The 26,330-nt window shown below is 40.4% G+C and overlaps 1 protein-coding gene across 5 annotated transcripts in view; it reads right to left on the bottom strand.

Moving 5' to 3' along the window:
• The window catches only part of SYNE2 (spectrin repeat containing nuclear envelope protein 2), a 197,464-nt gene that overhangs the window by 76,750 nt on the left and 94,384 nt on the right, over positions 1-26,330 (bottom strand). For all 5 annotated transcript variants that reach the window (XM_075029637.1, XM_075029640.1, XM_075029638.1 and 2 more), the window contains exons 56-68: positions 23,945-24,100; positions 20,999-21,139; positions 20,474-20,656; positions 19,810-19,947; positions 18,234-18,419; positions 16,638-16,760; positions 14,444-14,626; positions 10,386-10,511; positions 7,814-8,008; positions 7,178-7,252; positions 5,715-5,831; positions 4,789-4,896; positions 197-430 (exon numbers count right to left, since the gene is read on the bottom strand). In XM_075029637.1, coding sequence (XP_074885738.1) covers positions 197-430; positions 4,789-4,896; positions 5,715-5,831; positions 7,178-7,252; positions 7,814-8,008; positions 10,386-10,511; positions 14,444-14,626; positions 16,638-16,760; positions 18,234-18,419; positions 19,810-19,947; positions 20,474-20,656; positions 20,999-21,139; positions 23,945-24,100 — 1,965 coding nt within the window. The remainder of the gene's footprint in view (positions 1-196; positions 431-4,788; positions 4,897-5,714; positions 5,832-7,177; positions 7,253-7,813; positions 8,009-10,385; positions 10,512-14,443; positions 14,627-16,637; positions 16,761-18,233; positions 18,420-19,809; positions 19,948-20,473; positions 20,657-20,998; positions 21,140-23,944; positions 24,101-26,330) is intronic.

The following is a 26,330-nucleotide window of genomic DNA, read 5'->3' as shown; positions in this document are numbered from 1 at the left end:
AAAAATAGGTGTTTTAACTAAGCCCTTGGAAAGCTGCACCTGAAACTGAAGCCAAGCGTTTACCTGTTTTCTGCACAGTGTAACAAAGCCAATTACGCAGGGAGAGAAGCAGTAGGCATAGCTTTTCTGCAGACACACACCCCAGCGAAGGGCAACATGTTTGGATGGCAGCAGCAAACTGACCGCTCCATCTTACCTGGCAATCAGCAAGCTGCAGTTCCACCATCTGCTGCATTTTGGGGGTCTGGGGGTCTGAGCTCAAGGACATTTTAGTTTTGTCTAGCCATTGTTCCAGCTCGGCAACCTGGGCCTGGCACACCTGGAGGATCGTTTCCGGCTCAGGCCTACCGCCATCCACCACTTCCTCCAAATGTCCCGCTTTCACTTGAGAGCCCTGGGTGGCGTTGGGGACGGGAGACGGCTTGTTGCTCTGAAGAAAAGCACATGAAAGAAATGCAGTTATCTATCTGTTTTTTCCCCCTCCCCTTACCAGTGGGAAATGTTTAACTTTCACACTCACAGAGCTCCGAAACCACTCTGCCACCGTGTTCCCAGATTGGAAAAAAAAAAAAAAAAAAGAAGGAGAGAAAAAGAAAAAGAAAGGGAAACTCAGCAGCCAGGCGATCCGATCAGGGATCTGGTGTAACAGGTTACCAGGCAGTGATTTGCATTTGCACAGGTATACCTGAGCGCAGGAAGTGGGATGACTCACCATTAACCAGTTCTCCCCTGAGGAGAGATGTTTTTCTGTGGGAGTTAGATGTAAAAGCAACGCAGTTTAAAGCTGCAAAGCAAGCTGTTGGGCAACACTTACAAGCTACTTGCGTGTGTTCAGTCCTAACAGTCAAATATGCTTTTTTCGGGCTCTAGGTCACACAGAAAAAAACGGTATATGTCTTGTGTAATTCTTGTTATTTGCCCTCCTTATTGCACTTCCACAATAAGAAGTCCAAAGTGCTTGGTGTTATCAGCAGTTGCTTGGAAGGCTGTACAGGTCTGTATAATACCTCCACACATGCAAATACTGGCACTTAGTAAGTAAATCAAGCACAACACTACAAGAACAAAACTACCTGTACACTCCCATGACTCTAGAGCACACATTCAGGCAACTGAGATGGTCAGTGGTAGCGCACATGCTCCACACTAAATGAGATTTGGCAGAAAATCAGAGAGCAAAAATGCATTGCTTCAGTTATCAATGCCTCACCTTAATCCCTACTGTTCTTGTTTGCCTCAGATAGTATGGGACAGTGCCATTAAACATAGAAAGTAAATCTGAGTATACAGATCCCTGAACAGTCTAAATATGTCTATTGAGGTATATGTGACTAAAGTAATAAAAAAGTACCAGTTTATTTCAACCTCTACCTGGAATTTTGAGCTCTAGTTCTAAGCCTGGTTGTTTTAGTTCATTCATTTAAATAACAAAACATCACACATGCATAATACTGTGCATGACACCCTTTCACATGTGTGTGTACATATGCATTTAGTTTATACTTATGGCATGCTCTGCCCCTCCCCAGCGAGACATCGTTACTGCAGCAAACTTTATCCCCTTCCTCTACAGAAATAGAAACTTAGATATATAGTCAAATTGATTGAATAAAAAACCCTGGTGTCATCTCTTCAGGTGTTCATGCAGATATCATGTGTTTCTGTGCCAAGACTGAGATGGAGATGCCATGGAGTAGACAGTTACCATGGCTTAAGTCACAAAGAGTAGAATCATAGAATAGTTTGGGTTGGAAGGGACCTTTGAAGGTCATCTAGTTCAACCACCCCTGCAATGAGCAGGGAGGCCTTCAACTACATCAGGTGGCTCAGAGCCCCATCCAACCTGACCTTGAATGTTTCCAGTGATGGGGCATCTACCACCTCTCTGGGCAACCTGTGCTAGTGTTTCACCATCCTCACTGTAAAAAAATTTCTTCCTCGTACATAGTCTAAATCTACCCTCTTTTAGCTTAAAACCATTACCCTTTGTCCTACCGCAACAGACCCTGCTAAAAAGTCTGTCCCCGTCTTTCTTATAAGCCCTCTTTAAGTGCTGAAAGGCTGCTATAAGGTCTCCCCGGAGCCTTCTCTTCTCCAGGCTGAACAAGCCCAACTGTCTCAGCCTGTCTTCATAGGAGAGGTGCTCCAGCCCTCTGGTCATCTTCATGGCCCTTCTATGGACTTGCTCCAACAGGTCCATGTCCTTCTTATGTTGGGGGCCCCAGAGCTGAACGCAGTACTGCAGGTGGGGTCTCACCAGAGCCGAGTAGAGGGGCAGAATCCCCTCCCTTGACCTGCTGGCCATGCTTCTTTTGATGCAGCCCAGGATACAGCTGGGCTGTTGGCTGTGTCACCTTCTCAGAGGAATACAGCTCAATTCCTTTGAGGTATTTCATCTCTTGGCTCCTGTTACCTCAGGATCCCCTGGCTCATCTACGTAATACTTCAAGTGTGCTCCAGTGTACCCAGCACATCTCAGAGCAACAGGCTGAGGGCCCTCACTAGCACCCCATCTACCTAACCTTGGCACATCATGCCACAGCTTGTCACAGGCAAGCCTGATACGATCACCCTCTCCCTGCAAGTCCAGTTTAAAGCTCTGTCAATAAGCCCTGCTAGCTCATGAGCAAAGACCCTCTTCCCCCTTTGAGAAAGTTGAATCCCATCTGACACCAGCAGGCCTGCTGCCACATAAACCATCTCATTATCAAAAAAAACCCAAAAATGTGGTGGTGACACCAGGCATGGAGCCATGTATTAATAGACTGGGTCCGTCTGTTTCTTCCAATGTCAGTGTCCGCAACTGGAAGGAGGAAAAATAACCTCTGCTCCAGATTCCCTTACCAACCATCCCAAGGCCCTGAAGTCTCTTCTGATTGCCCTTTGACTACATGTTGCAGCTTCATCAAAACCCACATGTTAGAGCAATGATGGGTAGCAATTTGAGGGCCAGGCTAGGAAGTTTCCTAGTGATGTCCTCAACCCAGGCCCCATGAATGCAGCAGACTTCCCCAAGAGGAGGACCTGTCTGGAATATTGGGCCTCTGTTCCCCTCAGAAGGGAGTCACCTACAACTATAACCTGTCTTTTCTTCCTCATCCAGTAATTCAAATATTTTTCTGAATCCTAAATTGTGTTTTAGGCTGCTATAACTGAATTTGGAAGCAGGTATGTTTGCATGGGAGTGACAACATGCCAGGAGGAGGAAACAGTACCTTCTAGTAATCACTAAAATAGGAGGAATTATTTAATTTTAGCATGCAGTTAAGCTCTAAATGGAGAAAATATAATTGACTTCATAAATCTCTACACATACACACATCTCTAGCAAAACCAAATAGAGTTACCATTTATGAAAAGAAATGTCTTCCTGTCTCCAAATAGTAATTGATCTTGTAAATAAATCATTTAACTACAACAAAAAAATCACTCCCTACAGGGAATTGTGTAGCATATGGAAATGTCACAGTGTAGCAAAACACTGAAGTAGAAAAGATGTTGCAAGCAAAAAAGCTGTCTGGTATGGTTTGAGGAAAGATGAGCTTCTCTAAGAAACCTGTCTACTTGAGCAGAGAAGGCAGGACCCTGGCTCACAGCCTGTCAGCCAGCTCTCCACAGACCACAGAGCCGCTGTGTCTGGCTCAAGAAACTGCTCCGCTGAACTTCTGTATTGCTGGGTCCAACAGGCTGAGAGTGCCCTCAAAGGCAAGACGCTGACAAAGCACAGTGGTGGCACACAGAGCTGCCAAGAGGGCATATGTTGTATGTTGTCTTGTAAGGCTCCTGGAAACCCAAAACGTTCAGATGGAGGTTAAGTCTCCTGAATACAGGTGTCTAAATTCCCATTATCCTCAATGGAGATTTACTCAGTGCAGCCAGGGGTTCAGCTCAGCCTAACACAGACAAGTAGTGTGAGGTCAGCCCAACCACTCACTGTGCTCGGGTACTGCAGTGACTACATATTCTGCAGCTGCCAAGGGAGCTTAGACATGTTCTGCACATGCAGAGAACAGCATCACAGTGTAGCAGAGAGAAAAAACACAGAGATCCTGCATACATAATTACATCATACCAATTACATCGTACATATTACACTCACAGGAGGCTATATCAATACAGAATATATTGTGCTGCTAGCTGGGTTTTAATAGTTTGCTGTAGTTTTTAAACTATAAATTAAAGGTTAAGCATGATGGAAGAAGTCGGGGGGATGGCAAAGTGATCTGGGGGGCCTGCTCCTGCCTCAGGCAATGACAGATTCTGTCATCTTCCATGCTCTAAACCCAGGAAGAGCTGAGGCTGCTCCGCTACCGGTTTGCTCCTCCTGGCCTTCCTGGAGCATTCAAGTCTGTCACCATACGCCCTTTTGCCGCCCACTCCTCCCTTAGCCTATGCATGCCTTCCACAAAGCAGCAACATATGAGAGTCTCAATCTCCTTAATTCCTGCTTCAACTGCCATGTAAAAATCCCATAGTTGATGTATGTTTACATCACTTGAACCCCGCCATTCATGCCTGTATGAATGCCAGCGATTTACTTCCTGAAAATACTCCACTTTGTTCCCTAGTAAACTGCTTTTTCAAGGAGGAAATCAAAATATATTTATTATCATCCAAAGCAGCAATATCAAGAGGCCCAAAAAGGGTTGTAGGTATCCTACCATATCATAAATACTGCAACAAACTCCAACAGTATAACCAGAATGAAACAGGGCCTCTGCCCAATAGGTAGGTTATACGAGCTCAGAAGGTCACCTTGTTCAGCCTACTTCAGGCCTTCAAACTCACCATAGCCTGACTGCCATCACCTGTGCCAGGGCCTTCAGTGTTCTGCAAAGTTTGCATAGATGTTTCCTCACCATGTTTACTGTGCGATTCCATTATCTCATCAGCACCCTGTAGAGAGAGAGAGGGGCAACAGTGGAAGTATTTGTATTATTAGTGTAGATGTGTAGTAGTATAGATGTGTAGTAATGTAGATGTGGCCCTTAGGGACATGGTTTAGTTGTGGACTTGGTAGTGTTAGGTTTACAGTTGCACTCAATGATTCTGAAGATCTTTTCCAACCTAAACGATTCTATGATTATTGACTCGTTGTGCTAGAGAAGCCTCAAAAGGCAGCAGCTGCTCAGCCTATGGTGGTCCTGGCCCAAAAGTATTCACTGAGAGAAGTTCTCTTATGCCTGTAACATTGATATACAGAAACAAACAATTGCAGCTATCACAACATTATTGAGACACCATGAAGAACAGAGCAGAATGCCACCAAAATTGTAGCCAATTGGGTGTCTTAGATGCTGATCTACTCATGTACAAAGAGAACCTCTTCCACAAATCATCCTCCCAACAAAATGCACATTTTGCAGCCTTTCCAGGAATTAGTGAAACAAATTGCTGCTACCAAATGTGCATTTCTATCTTTGGGGGTTTTGTCAGGCTAGAAGAAATTAATATAGAATCACAGAATCATTTAGGTTGGAAAAGATACTTAAGGTCATTGAGTCCAACTAAGGTGTGCAACAGGAAAAGAGATTTTAAACGGAAGGATTTAGTGTGGTATGGAAGATGGAGGCTCTGAATAAGGCCATCATGTCCTGCATTTCTACAGTTCTCTTGCTTTCCATTTCCAGACTTCAGCAATACCTAGGACTTGTGCAGACCTTTTCCATAAAGATGAGTTCCCATCCCCGTGGAGATAAACCCGAGTGCATTACCTGAACGATGCCATCCGACAAGGTACCAGAAGACCAGGAGGCTGCGCTGTCTTCCTTGTGCCTTTCATCATCTCTTTCTGAAGGCCAAAAGCTTGCTTTCTCTGTGGCTGTACTTCCCTTTGAAAGCAGTAACAGCTCAACATTAGCTTGTGAACAGGAAACTCAAATATTCCTTCAGGCAATGTAAATTACCTTTAATAACACTTTGCTCTGTTTCTGCCTTGTTTATCTATCTTTATTGTGCTTCCCAAATCCCACCTCTTCCCTTGCTTTATAGCTCTGCTGCAAGATGAATGGCAGCTGGATGACACTGATAGTTTTCTCTAGAGACCTCAGAGTATCCTCATTTTTTTCACACTATTTAAAAAAATAAAAACTGAAGAAACCATCTTTCTCCTGTCCTGTCTCCTAAAAAGTCCTGTATGTAAAGAAAACTGCACCAATGAAGGTGCAGAATCAGAAAACTTGAAACTGAAGTGTTTGGAACAGAGTAGTAAGACACCACTTCTATCCAAGCTGTTTGGACTTCTTCGCACTATCTAGCCATGGAGTTTCATCCTTGCCTAGCCTAAAGTAACCCCTCTAAAACTCGTCACCTCTTTGCCACATTTCCTTTTGATTCTTGTTGCAAGGGTGTAGCAAAAGGCTACTTAATATCCATAGTGAGGACTTCAGAGAAACCGAGATTCTTCAAAACTTGGTTGAGGCCACGGTCCCTCCCAGGAGATGCAGATGACAATAGCTGGTCACTACCAGCCTAGGCAGTCTGTGAACTGCTGTGCAAGAGGGGAGCTAGGCTACAAGCTCACCAGCACTTCTGCACGTCCCTGATTTCATTCAAATATATCTCGTTTAGTCCCTAAGGTGCAGGAAAGTGTGCAGAAAGTTTCATGGAATTTTTTTTTCTTTTTTCCAAAAGCTATTAACTTTATCATGAAACTTTACTCCCAGCTTTGCTCCTCTGCAATTCACCTGGGCATTCAGACTCCCCAGATTCAGAGCAACCTGTTGAGCAGTGTCCCCCAGTTTCTCCCAGAAATCTCTCTTAACTTCATTCCCTATAGTCTGATCATGCCCTTTTTTTTTCTTAAGCTCAAACATACAAATCATTTTGGTTGGTTGTTTTTTTTTAAGTTTTAGCACTTCAGAGGCTAATTCTGTCTGAACCCCACCTCCACATATAAACATTGGTATTTAAGCCCATATTTTGCCACTAACACTTCCATAAAGGAGGTATTGCCATATAAGCAATCCCACCAAAAGCAGGATCACACATCATAGAATTGGTATTGTAATATTGGTAGGCTGGCTTGAGTGCAATTTCTTAGTATCCTGGAGTGATAGCAGATGTTTCAATTTGTTCTGAAGTATTTTGGATTTACATATTTTTCAGCACTTGTCCTGTACCAAGATCTTGTATCTTACATATACAGCTGTATATATAAGATATATACCAAACTCACCTTGCTGTGGAAAGAACAGTCTTCTGATTCTTCATCTAAGGAAGGTAGAAAGGACATCATTCCTCTTTTTTTCAACTATAAAAACACACAGAAAGAGACAGCCCAATTATTCATGACAAGAACAGTAAAAGCCTCTTCTCTTCTGCCTGTAAACCAAAAGAAAGTTACCACTTGGGGTCCACTTTTGGAGAAGCACTGAACATCTGCCACCCTACATTAAAGTAACTGAAAACTGCAGGTACTAAGCACCTCTGAAACTGGGACTTTTCTCTATGCTGTAATGTTTCAACATCACAGCTATAATTGGGACAGATTTCATTTTGCTCCATGAAAACAATTTACCGAAAATCCCAGAACAACTGATTATCAACAAAGCTACACATCAAGCATTTTGCTATTGATTGCTTGATGCAAACTTCTTGTTGGATCTGCTCATGCTAAAAAATAATCAGAGGCACACCTCTCTCCCAACTCAGTCCTGGGACCATTCAGAAGCACAAAGGGGAGGAGAATTAGTATTGATTCACAGCTGCAGGGGTGCTCCTCTTTCACATGCCACTCCTCCTGGAAGAAGAAGGGTTATTTACCTTCCCTCTTCAGCTCTTGTAAGTGATTACAACGTGGTGCTCCACTTACCTGCTGACCAGAAACATCAGTCCCAATCAAGTCACTTTGTGCTAATCCAGAGGCTGTGGGTTCATCTCCTGATTCAGGCACTTCCTGCTCTAAGTGCTGGTGAAGCTCAGACATAGAATTCTTCATCCCGGTAAGGATATCTTCCTTTCTTTGGCACAGCTTTATGATTTCTTCTTTTACAGCTTCCATTTCTCCCTAAGGAGCAACAACATCTGTAAGCATCCGTTTTTTTACTTAACCAAAGAGTAACGTAACAGATGATACCAGTGACGCATCTTACTGGGACTGGGGCTATTTCCCCTTTTTCCTTTTTCCGGGCATAGGGACAGTTCCCCATTGTCACTGCAGGACATGTACAGATATATGCAAAACAGCAGCAACAGATTCAGCTCAGGACACCACTTGCCACCTGTAATGCAGAAGTTGGTAGTCTGGAAGGAAATGTGAAAGGCTGGATAACTAATTCTAACTAGGTCCTGCATAGCCATGAGAATATGAGTTTCCTTCAGGACAGAGGGAATGCAGCTGGGTTGCATTACTTTGTGTGTCAGAGCAGGTGATGTTACTTCCAACTACCTTCTCTGGAAACCTGACACAAAACACTTGGGATAGCCTTGTTGAGGGCAAAGACAGCAATAAGGGTAGCTCAGGCTTGAGTTGTCTTTGCTGAAGCTGGCCTAAAAGAAGGAAACAAACCATTTGCTAGGTTTTAGTGACAAAACTATCCCATGTCTTTGAATGTGATATTGGGAACAGTAGTCCCCAACAAAATAGAAGGAAAACACTTAAAGTTCTGCAGGGATTAAACAATAACACAAGTAACTCTGCACTAACAAAGGGGGAAATAAATCTATCTTGGTCTCCTCCCTGGCCGTGACTATTGCTCTAGCTGGTATTCTGCCCTTAAAGCTTTCTGCTAGGGCCTTTCCTTACCACCCAGTCTCCAGGTGAGCAAAGAAAGCACAACAAATAATAGAGTAAGACAGGGCAAGGAATAAAATGCCCCACTCCCTTCATTACTGAAAGTGCTAAAGCTCTTTGAAGCATTGTTCCTTGCTTAGAAAACTGAAACATGGTTAAAAATCACACTGCACCCTGGGATCAGTCCATCAGAGCAAGCTTTGATACTAGGTTTGAAATAATTCCACACCATGCTCTATCATGGTGTAAATAACGCTATGCAAGTAATAATCCATGAGAGCTGAAAGCAGTAAGACTGCTGGTTCTGTCTCGACTACGACTTCTTCCATTAATAACGCTAGTGTGGCTGCGTGACAGAGAATGTGGAGGCAGGGACCCCAGCAAATTTTCAAAGGACATAGGAACTCTGCTCAGACAAGGATGTTTTTTCCTTTTGTACACTAAGAAACATGAGGTAAAATCTTCCACAGGTAGAGGCAAGAAAAGGTCTTTGGAAAGAACAGCCATCTATGATAATTTGGCATATTTTTATAAATGTCCACTAAGAACAGTATTTCTATTTGTTTCATTGCAGGAGGAGACTTTACAGCATACATTTACCAGCTACTGCTTTGCAATCTTAACTAGCCAAAAACCTCAGAAACCAAATCTTTATTAATATCACTTCTTCATCTGAAGCCCCTCCATAAGATAGGCAATTCCATTGCTCACTTCTATTCATGAAATGTTACAATTGTGAAACAGGTTTTTTTCTAAAACAAGAGCTATTGAACAGAAAGTCCTATACTCAAAGACAAAAACAAGTAAGAATCAGGAAATGAGTCACACTTATTACTAGCATCAAGTCTCCAACATCCAACCACCTGAAAGCAGAGCAGCTATGTACTTAGGAGCCTACTGAGTAATTATAGTTATTAGGCAAGTACAATGTATGTGTATTAACTTTATTGTGACTGACTGCAAAAAGCTGAGCATTTCAGAGGCACTTTATAAATAGTTATTACACTTAATTAGTAATTTCCTGACTTCTGCAATGCTGTCCTTAAAACGTACGTTATTTTTTGCATTAAATAATCAATTAATCCACTACAGAAAGCAGCCAACTGCAGGGAGAAAAGCAACACGTGTTTATTAGTTGATGAAAACAGTGTGTCGGTGAGGATAAGGAAAGGAGTCTAGAGAATCTAACCCTAACCAGAATCACCAAAAGTACCGTTGCACAGTCAGTGATCAGAAATGGACTCAGTTCTCTCCTTATGCACTATCCCAAGCTGCTACCTCAGCAACATTAGCAGGATGCTGAGCACAGGCAAGGTATCAGTGCTGCATATTGTTTCACCAAAACAGCTGTCAGCTGTCATGAAAACAGCACTCTAAATTTTCCTTAGAAGTTGATATAGGTACAAATGACACATCAAAATCAATAAGGAGTGTATTATCAAAGATATACCCAACTTGCAAACTAATATTAATTGTAATATCTCTCGGTATATGTCAACTTATGTATGTGTAGTCACATTATGGCATTCAACTGCTTGCTTGACTGTGGTGGGGAGGGAAATGCACTGCTATTTCTCAGTGCTCTGCATCGTCGTAATTAGCGTTAGTCAGGACAAGTAACAGACATAAGGGGGGAAACAATGAAACTCACCTCTGGACAACGAGTCTTCTGAGCCAGTGGTTGATCTTCATGTGATATTTCAACCAAGTGGTTCTTTAAGTATTGTTTCAATTTTTCAATTTCTTGCTCACATTCTGCTGTTTTCTTTACAGCTGCCTGTGAAATGGTAATCCTCATAAATAATTCTGAATTAAATAGTACAGAAACAAACTAGTCAGTAATGCAACAAATATGTATTGAAGAGTACTGAAGCCTCCTTTGCATCTGTAGTTACGTGTAAAAGAAACTCCGTTCTGCTAACTTTGCACAACCCTATCCTCACTAAGTTTATTATTCACTTGCTAAAGACAAACAAACTGCTCTATCTATAAGTCAAAGTATGGTGGGGTATTCTGACTAGGAGCACATCTTTGCTTACTCCAGAGTAGAGCTCTGAATTTGGCTATAAAATGCAAATGGAGCAAATTTAATCACAATTTAATTTTAATTCACTACAATTTAGAACAGGTTGGAAAAAAAAAATTAAAAAAGAGAAATTACAGGGTTTCGTATCAAATTAAAAAGCCTACCTGATTTTTATTGGTGCTCAGGTCTTTACTGCCAGCTAGTTCTGCACTGACCAAAAATGAACTGTGCTGTACACCAGGCAGACACTGCAGCTCAGAGGATAAGCCAACCGCAGTATCTGACAATTTGAATACTTGCTATAAAAATGATAAATATTTCCACTTTGTGTGAGCTTCCTCTTCTTACATGGCTTATAAGAAAGCATATTATATGTTATAAACAGGCAAATTCACTTTTACTCATTTGACAGTGACAGCAAAATCTCATCAAGCCCCATGCTTTACTGTTCGTGCAGAAATTGGCAATCTCCCCACATACATTGCTCATGTTTGTCAGCCACAGCCTGTCACAATGTCTCAGGTAATTAAGAAATTGTTACATCTACAAATCAGATATTTTGTGAAAACATTTAATTTGTGGAACATTTAGTGCCTCTGTGTTTTCTGAAGCATGGGCTGAGAACCAAAGTATATCTAAGGATTATTCCTCAGGTGTCTGCAAAAGGTAATGAAGAAAATGCAGCCTACTGTCAACAGGCTTGAACTTACTCTGCTGATAGCAGCACCTGAACTGCCTGACAGGTTGAAAAATCTCTCTGCAATGCATGCACAGACTCTGCCTTTCAGAGCAAAGAGTCTCTCCTCTTATGAACAGTGACAGTGCCATTTCTTCAGTCACTTCACTGTAGCACTCCCTCTCAATAAAACACAAACTAATAAGGTTCTAAATGATTTTTTTTTTTTTTTTTTTTTTTACTTTCAGGTTTTAAAAGGAAGAAAAAACTATTTTCCCCACTTGGAAAAAAAAAAAAAGCCAAATTGGAAAGGAAGATATTTAATTGTGGCCTATAATCTTAATGCCATAGCTAGAATGGCAAAGAATCAGAGGAGGGAAAAAACAGTTGGTCTTCTCCTGCTCAGTTTTAATGAGAAACTAAAAGTCCTTCTAAAAGAGAGATTGTCTTACCCATACCTTCATTTCCACATGAATAGGACTGTTTAGTAATAGGTAAAATGTGTACTACCTCAAATTTCCTTGATTAACTACAGAATATGAATATTTTCTATATAGACTCCAATGTCTTCTGTCACAGGCCAATATGTGAATATAGCCACTTGCCTGAAGATAACTCATCTGTTCCCTGCCTTCCACTGAGGGGCAAAAAATTTTACTTTATCCTTTTCCTAGTATAACATAAATTATGTCATATACGTGGGACTGAATCTCTTCCTAGAAGTGTTGCCTCTCCTTTGAGTTATTTCCTGCTTAACATTTGCTCTTTACTTCTCATACTGTGGTAATACTAGAAGTCGTTCCCATGGAAAAGGCCCACCTGCCCGTAGTGTACATGCAGGCAGGCACTGTATTTGTTACAGAAGAGCTTACTGAAAATGAGCACAGTAAATCATTAAATATGCAAATACTGCCACTCTCATGCACAGAAAACCGGTAGAAGCAGCTGCAGCTTCCAGCTCCTCTTCCGGGTGACATTATTTAGGTAGTGATAGGTGTGGTACTTGGCAGGCCATAATAAAAAAAGAGGGCAACATTCAACACAGATCTAAGTCACTTAACATCCTGCCCCAAAGCATTTACACTACCTACTACAGGTTTTGTTTCTGTTATGCTTTCTCAGGTGTTACACTGCAACTTAATTATACAAAAGTTACTAGTGCAATATTCTGTTGCATCATGGATAGCAAGATATGGGCAAACACTAAAATTTCAAAACTAATCCTCAGGAAAAAAATAACTATGTATGTATTTGTACAGGAAGTTTGCTTCCCATTTGCTTTCCTCTCTATCAGGATACTTACTACCTTTCTAATGCAGCACTCAAAATGCCATCCTTTAATAGCTTTATCCTTTGTTATGTCTTAGCTGGTGCTAGACTTGTATTGTAGTACTTCTGCTTTCAACCCATTCAACAGGACTGGAAAATCTTTTTTTGCACAGTTTGATATCCTAGCTGCCAAGAATTGCAATTTTTCCAATCTGTTTTCTCACAAAGAAATTTCACTCAGCTACAGATTGTTGGATGCCTGTAAGATAAAGGCAAATGGTGAGTAAAAAAGATTACAGCTGTTTCAAAAAGGAGAATAATCTAAACCTTGACCTAATACTCCACATAAACTGGTTAGAAGTCTCATGATAACACTTTATAATTGCAAAGCACCCTGTTCCTGATGGTTTTAAAGTGTTTTCAGTAACTCTCTGAAAAAGGTACGTTTTACCACATCCATCTTTCAGACATAAGAAATTTCATGGCCTAAAAAAAAAAAGAAAAAAAAAAAAAGATTGTAGGGATCATACAGATCTCGCGTGGTCATTGCTTTTTTCCAAACTCCAAGCAGGCATTAGTCATGTAGCATGTTTGAGTTTTTCATTTGGTATGGTGCTCTTAATTTCACAAACTGAAAATCGAAGATGGAGATTAACATTTTACCTTTGACTTGTGTGTGCCTGGCCTCCGAAATGCCCAGTAATAAGTTATGTGTTTTAAAGCACTCTGCTTTACTTTAACAGGTTTGGAAAACCAAATCAGCAAAGATATCGTATCATTTTTCTAGGTGCTGCTATCATCCTGCCAAGAAATGGATGGGTCACATGAGAATTTTCATACATCTGCTAACATGGGAACATACATAACCGAACTCCAGATTGCCTTCAAGTATATCTACCCTGGGCAATGGAGCGTGATGCAGGTATCCCTGAATTAAAACCTTCCTGAGCTGGTGCAAACACATTGCTCAGTGAAGTGCTGCAGAGATACCAGTTCAAGTTTGGAGCCAGCATAGCTGTTTCGTAACTCATACTGCCCTTGAGTTAACGCTCATCGACCCTGCTGGCACTGCCTTCTCCTACAGCCGTGTGTCACACTGATGCTGTCATATCACTTCTGTTTCCAAACCTGGTCTGGCCAACAGCATCTCCAAGCCCCCTGTCACATGTTCACTTACGCAGACACATCCTTGCACGGGGCCTTCTGAGGGCAGGAATTGGCCTGCCTCAAAACAGTTAATTAACCAAGCGACAGTGGTAGAAAATGGTCATTTTCCTGGCTTACTGATTTGGGAAGATCACCTCTATTAAAAGACTTGCTGCTGACAGCAATTTCTATCTAATGTCTGTCAACAAGAATTTCCATGTTCAAGGTAAGTTTAACAACTTGAATGTTGCAGATGTAAGCACCTGCATATAACACTGGGCTTCAATCATCAGTTGTGCAAACCCAGGCCATAAGACACTTGGGCCTTCATTTCTTCTACAATATGCTAAAACACATGGTGTCAGTTGTGACTGAATTGGAAAACTGAAATGAATTTCAGTACTATCCAGTGTGCCTTATTGTAGTATCAAATTACACAGAAAAAAACCAGAACAAAAAAATCCTCAAGCCATTACATAGAAGATGAAGTAGGTGTACTATATGCCTGTAAAAACAATATTGTCTAGTGATCAAAATTATTATAAAATAAAGGTGGTTTAGGTGACAGCAAAAAAAACCCAAAATCAATTACCTCCAGTAGGTCATTTTGTTCCTTAGCAATTTTTTCTAATTTCTTCAATTCTCTCAAGAGTTGTCTTGCTCTTTGGAAGACTGAGAAAGGTTGCATTTTCACCCCTGGTAGCTGAAGTGCTTCCTCGTAGGACTGTATATGAACAATGGTCTTCTCCATGGGACCAACACGGTCAAGTATTACCTATTAGAATACAGGATAGATGATGGATGTGATACTGAGTTGGAAAAAATCAACACTGCAAATTTATACTACTGTCATGATGTGCAAAAGTTCTCTTTGGTAAGTTTCCTATTTAAGCAAGAATATTTTAATCTTGGAACAATTAAGTGAAAATCCATGGTGAGGTTGTCTAAAGCAAGACGAAGATAACACATTTACAATTCTGCTTTTTCTGCATACACATACATGAAGTTCGCACAGTGACAAAAAAAGGGTCACATTCAGATTAGTTACTATTTATTAAGCATGTCATTTCAAAGCAGCACATCTTTGGCAGCAAAGACAGTTAAAAAGCTGGTGCAAATCCTTTGATGTCACTCTAGCCATCTCTGTTTTTTCTTTTTTTGTGCTGCAAACCCACCATGAAATGTCCTATGTTAAAGCTAGTCATTTTATTATGGTCCTATAAACAGTCTTATCAACGTAGCTGACATGATGAACCTGGATGGAAGCCAGGAGAAACCTCTGAAGATGGCTTTCCTGTCAAAGACAGCATTTCGTATCACAACACCCCAAGCGGATGCACAGTTTACAATCACCTTTATCAGTTTTGGATGAACAGAAATGTGCAGTTTCATACCACAATATATGTTTTATGGAAGACTCAGTGATCAGTTTAGGAAAGACAGAATGGCAATACCAACTCACAACTTCTTGGTTCTAAAGAAACATGAAATCCTACTGAGATATCATTCAGCTGGGAACTTCAGAAGAAAAAAAAAAAAAAGGGTACAAACCACCTATGGGCCTTTTAATTACAAATATTTTTGTTAAATCCCCTTTCAAGAAGATTTCATTTTAAAAGGCCCCAACTGGAATAGAGATGCTTATTCTCTCATTTGTAAGCAGCCTGTATCAGGAATTTTTTGTTATTAGCGTACTACCCAGGCTTCAATTTAAAATAAGGAAGTAGGTGAACATAATTTTCCAGAATAAATATTACTGTAGTTTTTTCCATATAATGTAGCCATTACAAAATCATTCTCTGAATAACAAAGCTATGAGAGATATGATGACATTTTTATCCCTCCCCTGAAACTGAACCCATGCTTTCTGCATTCCAGTCAGCTAACAATGTGGACTGTATGTGGTATAAGAGAAAAGATACCATAATGCTTTGCTTTACTTCACTCAAGCAGAGAAAGGAAAACCACCTGGCCAAGGTATCTTTGCAGTGAAGTCCCTGTATGATGAAATGGTTTTATGGCAAGTCACTCCAGCCTATGTTTCCAGAAACACCTGCTAAATTTTGCCTCCATTTTTGGAAAAATAGGGCCTGATTTTCAGACTACTTACTGTTTGATGCTAAGCAGAGTGATGTGCAGCAAGTGTCTCTAAAAGTCAGGCCATAAACTTTCCATAAATGGAGACAGTCAAATACAGCAGGTATGTCTGACAACACATAAATTATGCACTTGAGTTCTCTATGGGCATGTTCTCAATAGTGCTTTAATTTCAAATGTTTTTGTTCAAACCATGACTGTGCTTCTTGAAGGGATCTCCCAACAGTCTCACCTTAGGTTTACATTGAGCAGTTGTCTTGGACCATGCAAACTGGATTCCTTTCAAATAAAACTAAAGCATAAGTTACTCTCCAGAAGAGTCTCTGAAGACACCCAGCCACTAATGGATATCCATTCTACAGGATCAGTCCAAAGTAAGCCCCCAGGACACATACAACACAGGTATCAGGTCCTCTGCACCAACTGTTTTGCCTATCGATGTGCTCCTCTTGGATTGCACTACTTGCTACTGTAGAAATATGTGGCCAAAATCATGACTGAAATAATATTTTCACTCTTTGATTTGAGAGTTAGAATTTGTGTGATACTAACATTTCAAAGTCATTTACTGAAAACTTGTTCATGGTAGTTTGCCGTCACAAAACAGCCTTATGCTTGTGAAAGCATATTTATGCTAACTTATCCATAAATATATAGGGGAAAAAACCTATATAGGAGTTTTCACAGACCTGTCCATGTTTAAGTTGGTCTTGAGGAGAAAATTCTAACAGATCTTCTGATGACAGGATTGTCTTCATTTTGGCAATGTCCTTCTCAAATGTTTTCACATGAGATTCAATGGCATCCAATTCCTAGATTTTGGGAACAAAGAGAATATTCGTAGATAGTACAAATACCAAAGCCAGCTTGTACTTCTGCCTTTCACTTAAATTTAAAGAGAAACACTGAAACCCAAGTGCAGCCTGTGCAGGATATGTTAATGGTTGCTACCAATCAAAAGGCTCATTATTACAAATTATGCATCATCCTAACTTCTGGAGAAATTAGGTATCTAAGATCACCCTGAATACAGAATTGCAATATCCTTGAAAAGTCACATTATAAATGATCAGTAGTGAGAAGACACTTTTCCAGTGGTGATACTTATCAGCATAGGAAACTGGTCTAATTACACTGTTGCAGCTTCCTATATGAAGAGTCTTAGGTCAGATAGGTGGAAGATGGATCCACATACAGTACAGCTGCTTGTGAACTCTTATGGAGACAGAGTCACAGAATATATTGGGTTGGAAGGGACCTTGGGAGGTCTCTGGTACCTGTCAGAGCAGGTCGTTTAGGGCCTGATCCTGTTGAGATTTGGGTATCTCCTGGAATCAGGATTTTACCCCCACTTTGGGCCCCTGATCTAGTGTTTGACCAATCTCACTGCAAAAACAATCCTTCCTAATATGTAGAAGGAACTTTGTTATAATTTGGGTCTGTTACTGCTCATCGTCTCTCTGCACACCCCAAGAAGAGTCTGGTTCTGACTTGTCTATAGTCTCCCGTTATGTAGCAGCAGACAGCAGTAATACCTCCAGCCCCAAGCTGTCTATTCTCCAAGCTGAACTGACCCAGGTCTCCAAGCTGAACTGACCCAGGTTTCCCAGCCTTTCCCCCTACATCCTGTGCTACAGGTCCCAGCCACCTGGTATGTCTTTCTTACACTGGGAAACCTAAACCTGAGCACAGCACCCACATATGATCTCAGAGGTGCCAAAAAGAAAGATCGCTCTCATGGACCTCTCGGCTACACTCTTGCTTAGGCAGCCCAGGATGCTGTTGGCCTTCTTGTTGCAAGATCATGCTGCTGTGTCATGATCAATTTCTTGTCCACCAGAACCACTGGCCATTTTGGCAAAGCTGCTTTCCAGCTGACTGGCCCCCAGCCTTTACTGGTACTTGGACACGTTCCCTCCTGGGTGCAGGACTTTGCATTTGCCTCTGTTGAACTTCATGAAGTTCCTGTCAGCCTGTTTCTCCAGCCTGTCCAGGTGCCTCTGAATTGGAGCCCTACCCTCCAGCAAGATAAGCCCTTTTAATTTGCCAGTCAACAAGTCCTGCCCTTCTCCTCCTAAACAAGGAATTTCATTGACACTCCTAAAGTTTACAGGTTAATTAGATACCAAACACCTTCTGATGGTTTGTTTCCAAACAATTAATTTCCTCACTTGGCACACCTACTAAAACCAGCACACCTTTTTTCTATGCAGGCAATGTAAGCTGTATTTCATAACATATGATGAAGCTCTGATAAAAGGCACTTATAGATCACCCAAACTTACATCAGCCACATGCTGGATCTGTGGAAGAATCTCTGCTATCTCATGCTGCAAAGTTGCTACTTGATCATCTACTTCATTTAGCTGTTGCATTACAGTGTCTGTTTGAAAGACTGGTGTTAGCTCTCCCAGCTCCAAGTAAACACCGCGTAGAAGATTTTGCTTTTGCTCTGAGTCTTCCAAAGCCATCTGGAGACAAAATAAGAGCTTAGTTTGATCCACCAATGGTGAACATGAAAGTTTCACAGAGGTTAGGACCAGAAGGAATCAGTTTTAATTTCCTGCATGTCATTATCCATTGCATATATTCCCAAAAGCTTAGTTCAGACTAAAACACTTCACTCCTAAAGGAACTGAACTGCTGTATCCTGCAGGCAGAAAACTGAGGGACTGATGCCAAAATTTTAAGGTAATCAGTTAGATAAAATAAGTCTACGTGAGGATGACAAAAGGCATGAAGAGGAAGATTTAAAACTCAGAGAGAGGTCCCACCCCCAAAAAAAAGAAAAGTATGAGATCCTGGAGAAGATCCCTCTCCAGCTCCTGTGCTATGGTCAGGCTGAGCCCAACTACATAAACTAGACGTTTCAGCCAGACTCCTGAAAAGGGTTTTCTGCATACCACCCTGCAGGCAGCAGATGTAAAAAAATGCTCCAGTTGTGCATGATGGGAAGATTTTTCCCATCTCCTGCAGCTAACTGGATGAGCTTTTGGGTTAATTACAACAAATGCCTTCATGAAGAACAGTGAGGGTTGCAAGAAATGCATGTGATCCACTGAAGGAAAGGATTGAATGCATATCTCAATTCTAATGCAAGCCTTGGGTGCATTTCCAAATCCACTAGTTTCCCAGCCCAGAACACATAAAACACCCCAAACCACAAACGCAGAAGACAATAAGCTTTTGTCACAAAAATGTTCACAGATTTTGGAAATCATAGTCTCCCCACTGTGGCTACGTGCTCTGGAATTCTTACTAGTTAGTACAAAAATCTATGTTCAGAGCACCAACATTCTCTCTTGGCCTAAGCCAAGGAATGGACATACAGAAAACTTGAATTTCAAATACAAAATTGCCAGAAATCCTCTTGGCACTTGCATGGCCCTAATCTTCCCTATAATATTACAGACATTTGATTCTTGAATTTACCAATCAGAGTTACCTTGAAGAAACAGTGAGAACTGCCTTCCAAATCACAATTCACTTCAAAGTTTCCATCTAACACACAGACATCAGTATACCACTTTAACCTTTTTGTATCACATACAGACAATACAGAAAGAACCGTATGTATTCAGGCAGTAAAAACTGATTATAGCCACACAATAGGGTAACAAAAGACAATCATACATTTTTGGAAGATAGATGTACTACAGTTCAGTACTTTCACAAGATAGATATGACCAACACCAAAAGGTATCTATCTATATTTCATGAGTGTCAACTAGAACTATTTTTCACTTAAAGGATTTATTGAAAATGGTAAATTATTTATGTCAGTAAGACTTAAGAATGCAAAATTGTGTCTGTACAGGGCAACCAGTTCTAACAAGATCATATATCTGCATTAACACTTACCTGAAGGTCATCAGTATGTTTGCGTAAGCTTTTTGCAGAGTCATTTTGAGCATCTGCTCTTAACAAGCAGTTGGTGTCTTCTATCCAATCTTTCACATTCTTCAAGAGTTCATTGTATTCTTCCATCTTGTTGGCAGCCTAGGAAATGACAGGATTTTACAAAAAGGCAGAAATGCTTTTCTATTGACTGTATAGGATAAACACATCTATGGACAAGATTAAAAGAAAACGGGATGCATTTTCATCAAAGTCAGTTAAATTAGTATGGTGAAATAAAGATCATAATTTTTCTTAAACAGTTTCAAGATTTCAGCTTATGTGCTTACATGCTTACATTTCATGCGGGCATTGTTGTGATTTATATGGCAATGTTACTTTAATAGATAGCTCATTAGCAGAGTTACAGAGAACCATCTCATCACTCATCCAGGGCATGAATTCCCCATGCTAACCCCCGTCAACCATGGTGCAGAGCCGGTATTTTGGGGTAGCAGCTGGAGGTGATGTTTGCCACTCCAGAAACTCTTAGCTACAATAAGCCAACGCACCTACAGCAGGCTTTTCACTCTTTATTCGAGAGCCTTTGATGAGGTTTTATACAAAGCCTTTATTTTATTTTTTTATACTATGTGCTTTTTTTTAAAACTTTTACATTTGCATCTACCTTGTTTAAAATGGCAGTTCTGCGCTCAGCAAGTTGTGAGACCTGTTGGTACTGCTGAAGGGGGGTCACTAAGATATCCATCAACTCCTGTGCATGGCAGGAATCCTGCTCTACTATATCATGCACTTCTGCATCCAGTTCATTGAGTTTGTAATGCCAAAGGTCCAGCATATCCCAGATTTGCTGCATGTGGAGAGAGGGGAAATGAAATGTAAGGTCAGGCTCAAAGATAACAGCAGAGTTATTTGTTCTTCATGTGGGGCATGTGGAATTGTAAAGATTTTGGGACTGATATGATGAGAACAGAACCCTTTGCATCTACTAGTGTAATTCACAGTTGAAAAAACCACATATTTTCCTGGGAGAAAGAACTGGTAAAATATTCACCAGCTAAATGCTTGCTTGTACTTCTCCTTTTACAGACATAAAATGAATGGAGGGCCACTTTATACTCCTGCTAAACCAGGCTCTGTAGAAACAACCAAAAATCTTTTAATACCCGCAAAATTTTTTTGGCAAGATTACCTTCTGAACTTCTTTGGCTTTTGCAATGTTTTCACTCTTCTGTTGTAACATCTTTTCAATAGCTTGAAGGCCATTATTAATAGTTTCTGCTTTTCTTTTCAGCACATACTGAGGAGAGCTCTGCAAGATTTCAAAGCTAACCTGTCAGAGTAAAAAGAAAACGATAGGGGAGATTACAAAGATCTGTTTGTTTCTGTGCACCACCTCACCAAAAATATTTGAATTCTTTTTATGTTTCTCTTGACAAGTCACTTAAAAACACAGGTATGGAATTACATTTGCAGGGAGAAGCATTAATGTGATCAGGTTTAACGTTTACATGTTGTTCAATAATTTCCTCTCAAAGATGACTGGTCAAGAAAGGCAATCCCTGAAGAAACAAAAAAATAAGACACTGCAACTCCCTGGGTGCTTTACTTCAGCTGCCCCTGTTCTAATCTGTAACAGGCCAATCATGCTGTATTGTGGATTTAGATTCATGCTGTAAGAAACCTAGAAGACACCTTTATGTCTCAGCTGACAGCTATTACATCCATGTAAGAAATAAGGGAATATGGAAGTGCATCAATATATAGTGAATTTCTAATTTAAATGTAGAGATTTATTACTAAAATAAAAGGCTCTGAGCCCCATGAAGTATGTGGAACTTAATTTTACTCCGCAGAACTTCACAGAAATGAAAAATAGGCACACTGGAGGGCCTGATTTTCTATGTAAAAAGAAAAACTCTCAAATAAGATGAAGTTGAGTAATTGCCTGAGCACAGAACTAAACAACACAGTAAGGTACCAGATTACTATGGACTAGATGAAGTGCAGGGATTGAGAAAGTCCTTGCTCTTAGCCCAAAGTGGTGTCTTTTCTTACTAAATCCTGCTAGCTGTTAGTGTCAGCCAAGTATGAGGAAATTGTTAAATCATGGTAAATTCTTCATGTGCTGCAGCCCTAAGATTTAAGGGGCATATGCACACTGCACAGCTTTATGCTGCATTGATGCAAAAGATTTCTAGTTTAGTAGTTATTCTGGCTTGAAGCTCTTTATACTGAAATGCTTCATCCTTTTTGTGGGAAGAGGAATTAAGATCATTATTCAGTTAATAAATTATTTATCCATTTTTATTTCTTTATTTTCTTAACATTATTTATTATTTATAGATTCCAACATGTACTGTCAGACCAATATAATAATACCAACAGTAAGGTATTCTATTGATAAAATTGCATTATTCAAAATAAATATATAGCGAAAAGAACTACAGTGCTCCACTCAAATACTCATGCTTATACTGAAAAACTATGAAGCCCAGTTTGTACTTAGTGCCTAAGACTCCTTGGAAAAAGGAACTCAGACTGTAGTCATTAAACACTTGACCATTACTACTATCCTGGAGTATACCAAACATGAAAAATTACTGATGTTTGTACTGCTAGTTTCCAAAATAGAAGAGAAACATCTATGAATGATGCAACACAGTTGGAAATGAGAAAGCAAACCAAGCATTGACTTCATAACTTCCCTCAGAAAAAACAGTGCATCTGTCAATGCTCTGGTCATTGGTAGGGCAGGATTTTAATTTCAAGACTTCTTACTGGGATAAATTTATTATATTTTTCACATAAAATGCATGGCATTAGAAGTTCAATTTATTGTAATTTTTAGGTTAGCAGATATATTAGAAAGCAGAATCCCATTAAAATATGACAAGTTAATTCAATTTTACACATACTGGTATCTCCTAGTATGTAACTGAACTGATCTCCACTTCCACTAGGTTTTATTTTGTTTCCTAAATGCATTTTAAAAAATTCCAAGATAGTTTATATTTTTTTCCACTACCTAAATGTGTGGAATCCATTTCATAAGTAAATCCAACATATAATGAGTGCATTGGGACAATCTTTTACCTCAGTAACTGAAATAGTAAACAACAAAAAAAACCCAAAGCATAAATACTGTTTTACTTCTCTCCTTCTCATCCCTCCTACCCAGTTGTTGGTTCTAAAAAGACTGGTTCCATTTTGAAACAGAAACTACAAAGTTAACCGAATTAAAACTAACACGCTGTAATGAATATGTCTCTAAGTATTTAATCCAATATAAAATGAATGAATAATCTGATAGACACTAACAAGCAACTGGATTTCAAAATAATTTTATCAAAATCTCAAGTTTTATCAAACTTTCAAGTTTTATCAAATTAACTGAGATTTAGCTTTTAAAATTAGCATTAAACAGTATTATTTCTGAAATGAGAACTGAAAGATTTTTTCTTTTTAAAAGTAACACGAATAAATAAGAGTGATAATTATTATACCAGACCAAAATCTGACCCCAAACTTACAGTATTACTCCATTTTCCTTTAATTTTGCTTTCAGTTAACTCTTTATACCCCCTATAGATAGAAAACACTGCAAAAAGCTGAGGCAACGTTATTTAGTTTTTAAAATTCCCTGCCTGCTTTTAAAGGAATGCAACCATGTCCTGAGGGGTGGTATAAAGAACCATACCATGATACCCTACTATGTGTGCAAATTAGATTAAAAAAATCCAGTTTCAAAGTCGTCTTTTAACTCAGTTTTGAAACTATCTTCTCAGTTAAGCTATACAAACTTCCCAATCAACTTTGATTATTATTTCAGTTTAAGAATCAGACTGGATAGAAGACACGATCCATATCACATCCAAGATTTATTGCTGGTGGTTTTGCCATGTCTTCTTTTAATGGAAAAGAAAAATATTATATTCACACTGCTTACTCTAAGGTTATCCTAGGAGACAGTTAACATGAGGAATGTTTCCTCATGCATACATTTTCACCAAGGAAAATGCAAATGAAAATAATCAGTGTTTCAAGCTGAAATTTATAGTTACAACATTCATCAAATATTGCTATACTTATTTATAAATTACAAAAAAGTAAATATGAAAATTACATCAACAGTTACCTTGTCTTCTAGGTCTTGCAATACTTTCTTGCAGTCCTCCAACTGTGTTTCAATCTCTGCAGGGACTATTGTATACACTTCAGAATACTTGATCCGGAGTTTCTCCATGATATCCTTTAGAGTCTGGCTTTCTTTACCAATCACACTCTGAACCTCCTACGAAATTAAGAATAACTTCAGCAGTTTTACCCAGTTTTTAGTGAGTGCATGTGCACATGTGTATACGTACGTATGTATATATACACATACATACATATTGTGTGTTAGATTTCCTACCATGATTATGATTTGGAAAAGTTGTTTTTGTGATATCAAACCTAATTTGACTACCTCTGCAAGCAGATTAACTTTGAGAAATACTCACTCATTTAATCAAATGATGCTTTTCAATCCGTAAGAATTAACTAAACTTGATACTACGCCATGTCAGGCAACTGACGCACTGATGCTTATTGACAGATATAGCAATGTAATAATTTAAAGTGCTCCTATGATTAAATGTTAACCTTTGTGTTCTCCCTTTTGCCAAAAGTGCATTCTCTCTTTGAAAGATGTTTAATAGCCGACGTTCATTCGTTCATTATTATAAACAACACAAAGACCACAAAAAGCAACAGGTTTCAAGCTGAAGTGTCTGCTTTCAGGCAATTATGCAGAGCAGCACAGCAGGCTCCTTTCAAAACAGTAGTTTCCAGTTCTGCATGAAGAATGTAGGTTTATAAGATAAAAGAAACTTGAACAACTCTCTACAGCCTGTGGCCTAGAAATAAAATCCGATCTAAGTCCTCTTGCAGAAAGAATGAAGAAACTCATTTGTTTTGAAGGTTTTCTAGAATTTCAAGTTGGAAAGTTCTGTTTGTTTGCTTTATGGTTCCTTTTCCCAATGCTCAGCTGTTTGAGAAACTCAAATGTTAGCTCAAGTTATTGGGGAAAATGATCTAAAGCTCCTACCAGGCAGTGAAAGACATTAACACCCTTTTCTTTTTCAATCAGGGGTAATGGTAATGTATTAACTCCTAGTCTTCACTTGGGAATCTTTTTCCTCACACAAATACAGTTCACAGAAGAAATATTTAAGAGTCAGATTGATTTCCTGTCATCTCTCAACAACTGGGTCTGATATTAAAAAACTCAAAACCATGAAACAGCTTGTATAGGGTTTGTGTGGCAAGGTTTTGGTAGTGGGGGGGTTACAGGGGTGGCTTCTGTGAGAAGCTGCTGGAAGCCTCCCCTATGTCCAAGAGAGCCAATGCCAGACGGCTCCAAGACAGACCCATTGCTGGCCAAGGCCGAGCTCATCAGCGATAGTGGTAGCGCCTCTGGGAGAACAGATTTAAGAAGGGAAAAAAAGTTGCAGTGGACACAGAAACGACAGACGGAGAGAGGAGTGAGAACATGTAAGAGAAACAACCCTGCAGACCTCAAGGTCAGTGAAGAAGGAGGGGCAGGAGGTGCCCCAGGCGCCGGAGCACAGATTCCCCTGCAGCCTGTGGGGAAGACCCTGGTGAGGCAGGCTGTCCCCCTGCAGCCCAGGGAGATCCACGGTGGAGCAGATCTCCACCTGAACCCCTGGAGGACCCCACGCTGGAGCAGGTGGATGCCCAAAGGAGGCTGTGACCCCGTGGGAAGCCTGCACTGGAGCAGGCTCCTGGCAGGACCTGTGGCCCCGTGGAGAGAGGAGCCCACGCTGGAGCAGGTTTTCTGGCAGGACTTGTGACCCTGCGGGGGACCCACGCTGGAGCAGCCTGTGCCTGAAGGACTGCAGCCTGGGGAAGGGACCCATGCTGGAGCATTTTGTGAAGAACTGCAGCCCATTGGGAAGGACCCATGTTGGAGAAGTTTGTGGAGGACTGTATCCCGTGGGAGGGACCCCACAGTGGAGCAAGGGAAGAGTGTGATGAGTCCTGCCCCTGAAAAGGATTAAGCAGCAGAGACAGCATGTGATGAACTGATCCTGCGCTGCTGGAGGGGGTAGGTAGAGAATCTGGGAGTGAAGTTGTGCCCAGGAAGAAGGGAGGGGTGGAGGGAAGGTGTTTTGAGATTTGGGTTTATTTCTCATTACCCTACTCTGGTTGATTGGCAATAAATTAAGTTAATTTTCCCCAAGCTGAGTCTGTTTTGCCCGTGACGGTAATTGAGTGATCTCTCCCTGTCCTTATCTTGACCCCCATGAGCCTTTTGTTATATTTTCTATCCCCTGTCCAGCTGAGGCAGGGGGAGTGATAGAACAGCTTTGGTGGGCACCTGGCGTCCAGCCAGGGTTAACCCACCACACTGCTGTGTGCCTCATTCTACCATAGAGAACGCTGTTGCTGTCAAATGGCCCAATTAAGATTGTGCCAACATTTACGAGAGTTTATAGATTCCCTGACTTGAACTTGAAAGA

Source organism: Buteo buteo, chromosome 6, assembly GCF_964188355.1.
Source record: "Buteo buteo chromosome 6, bButBut1.hap1.1, whole genome shotgun sequence".
NCBI lineage: Eukaryota > Metazoa > Chordata > Aves > Accipitriformes > Accipitridae > Buteo > Buteo buteo.
This window is presented reverse-complemented; position numbering and strand designations above follow the sequence as displayed.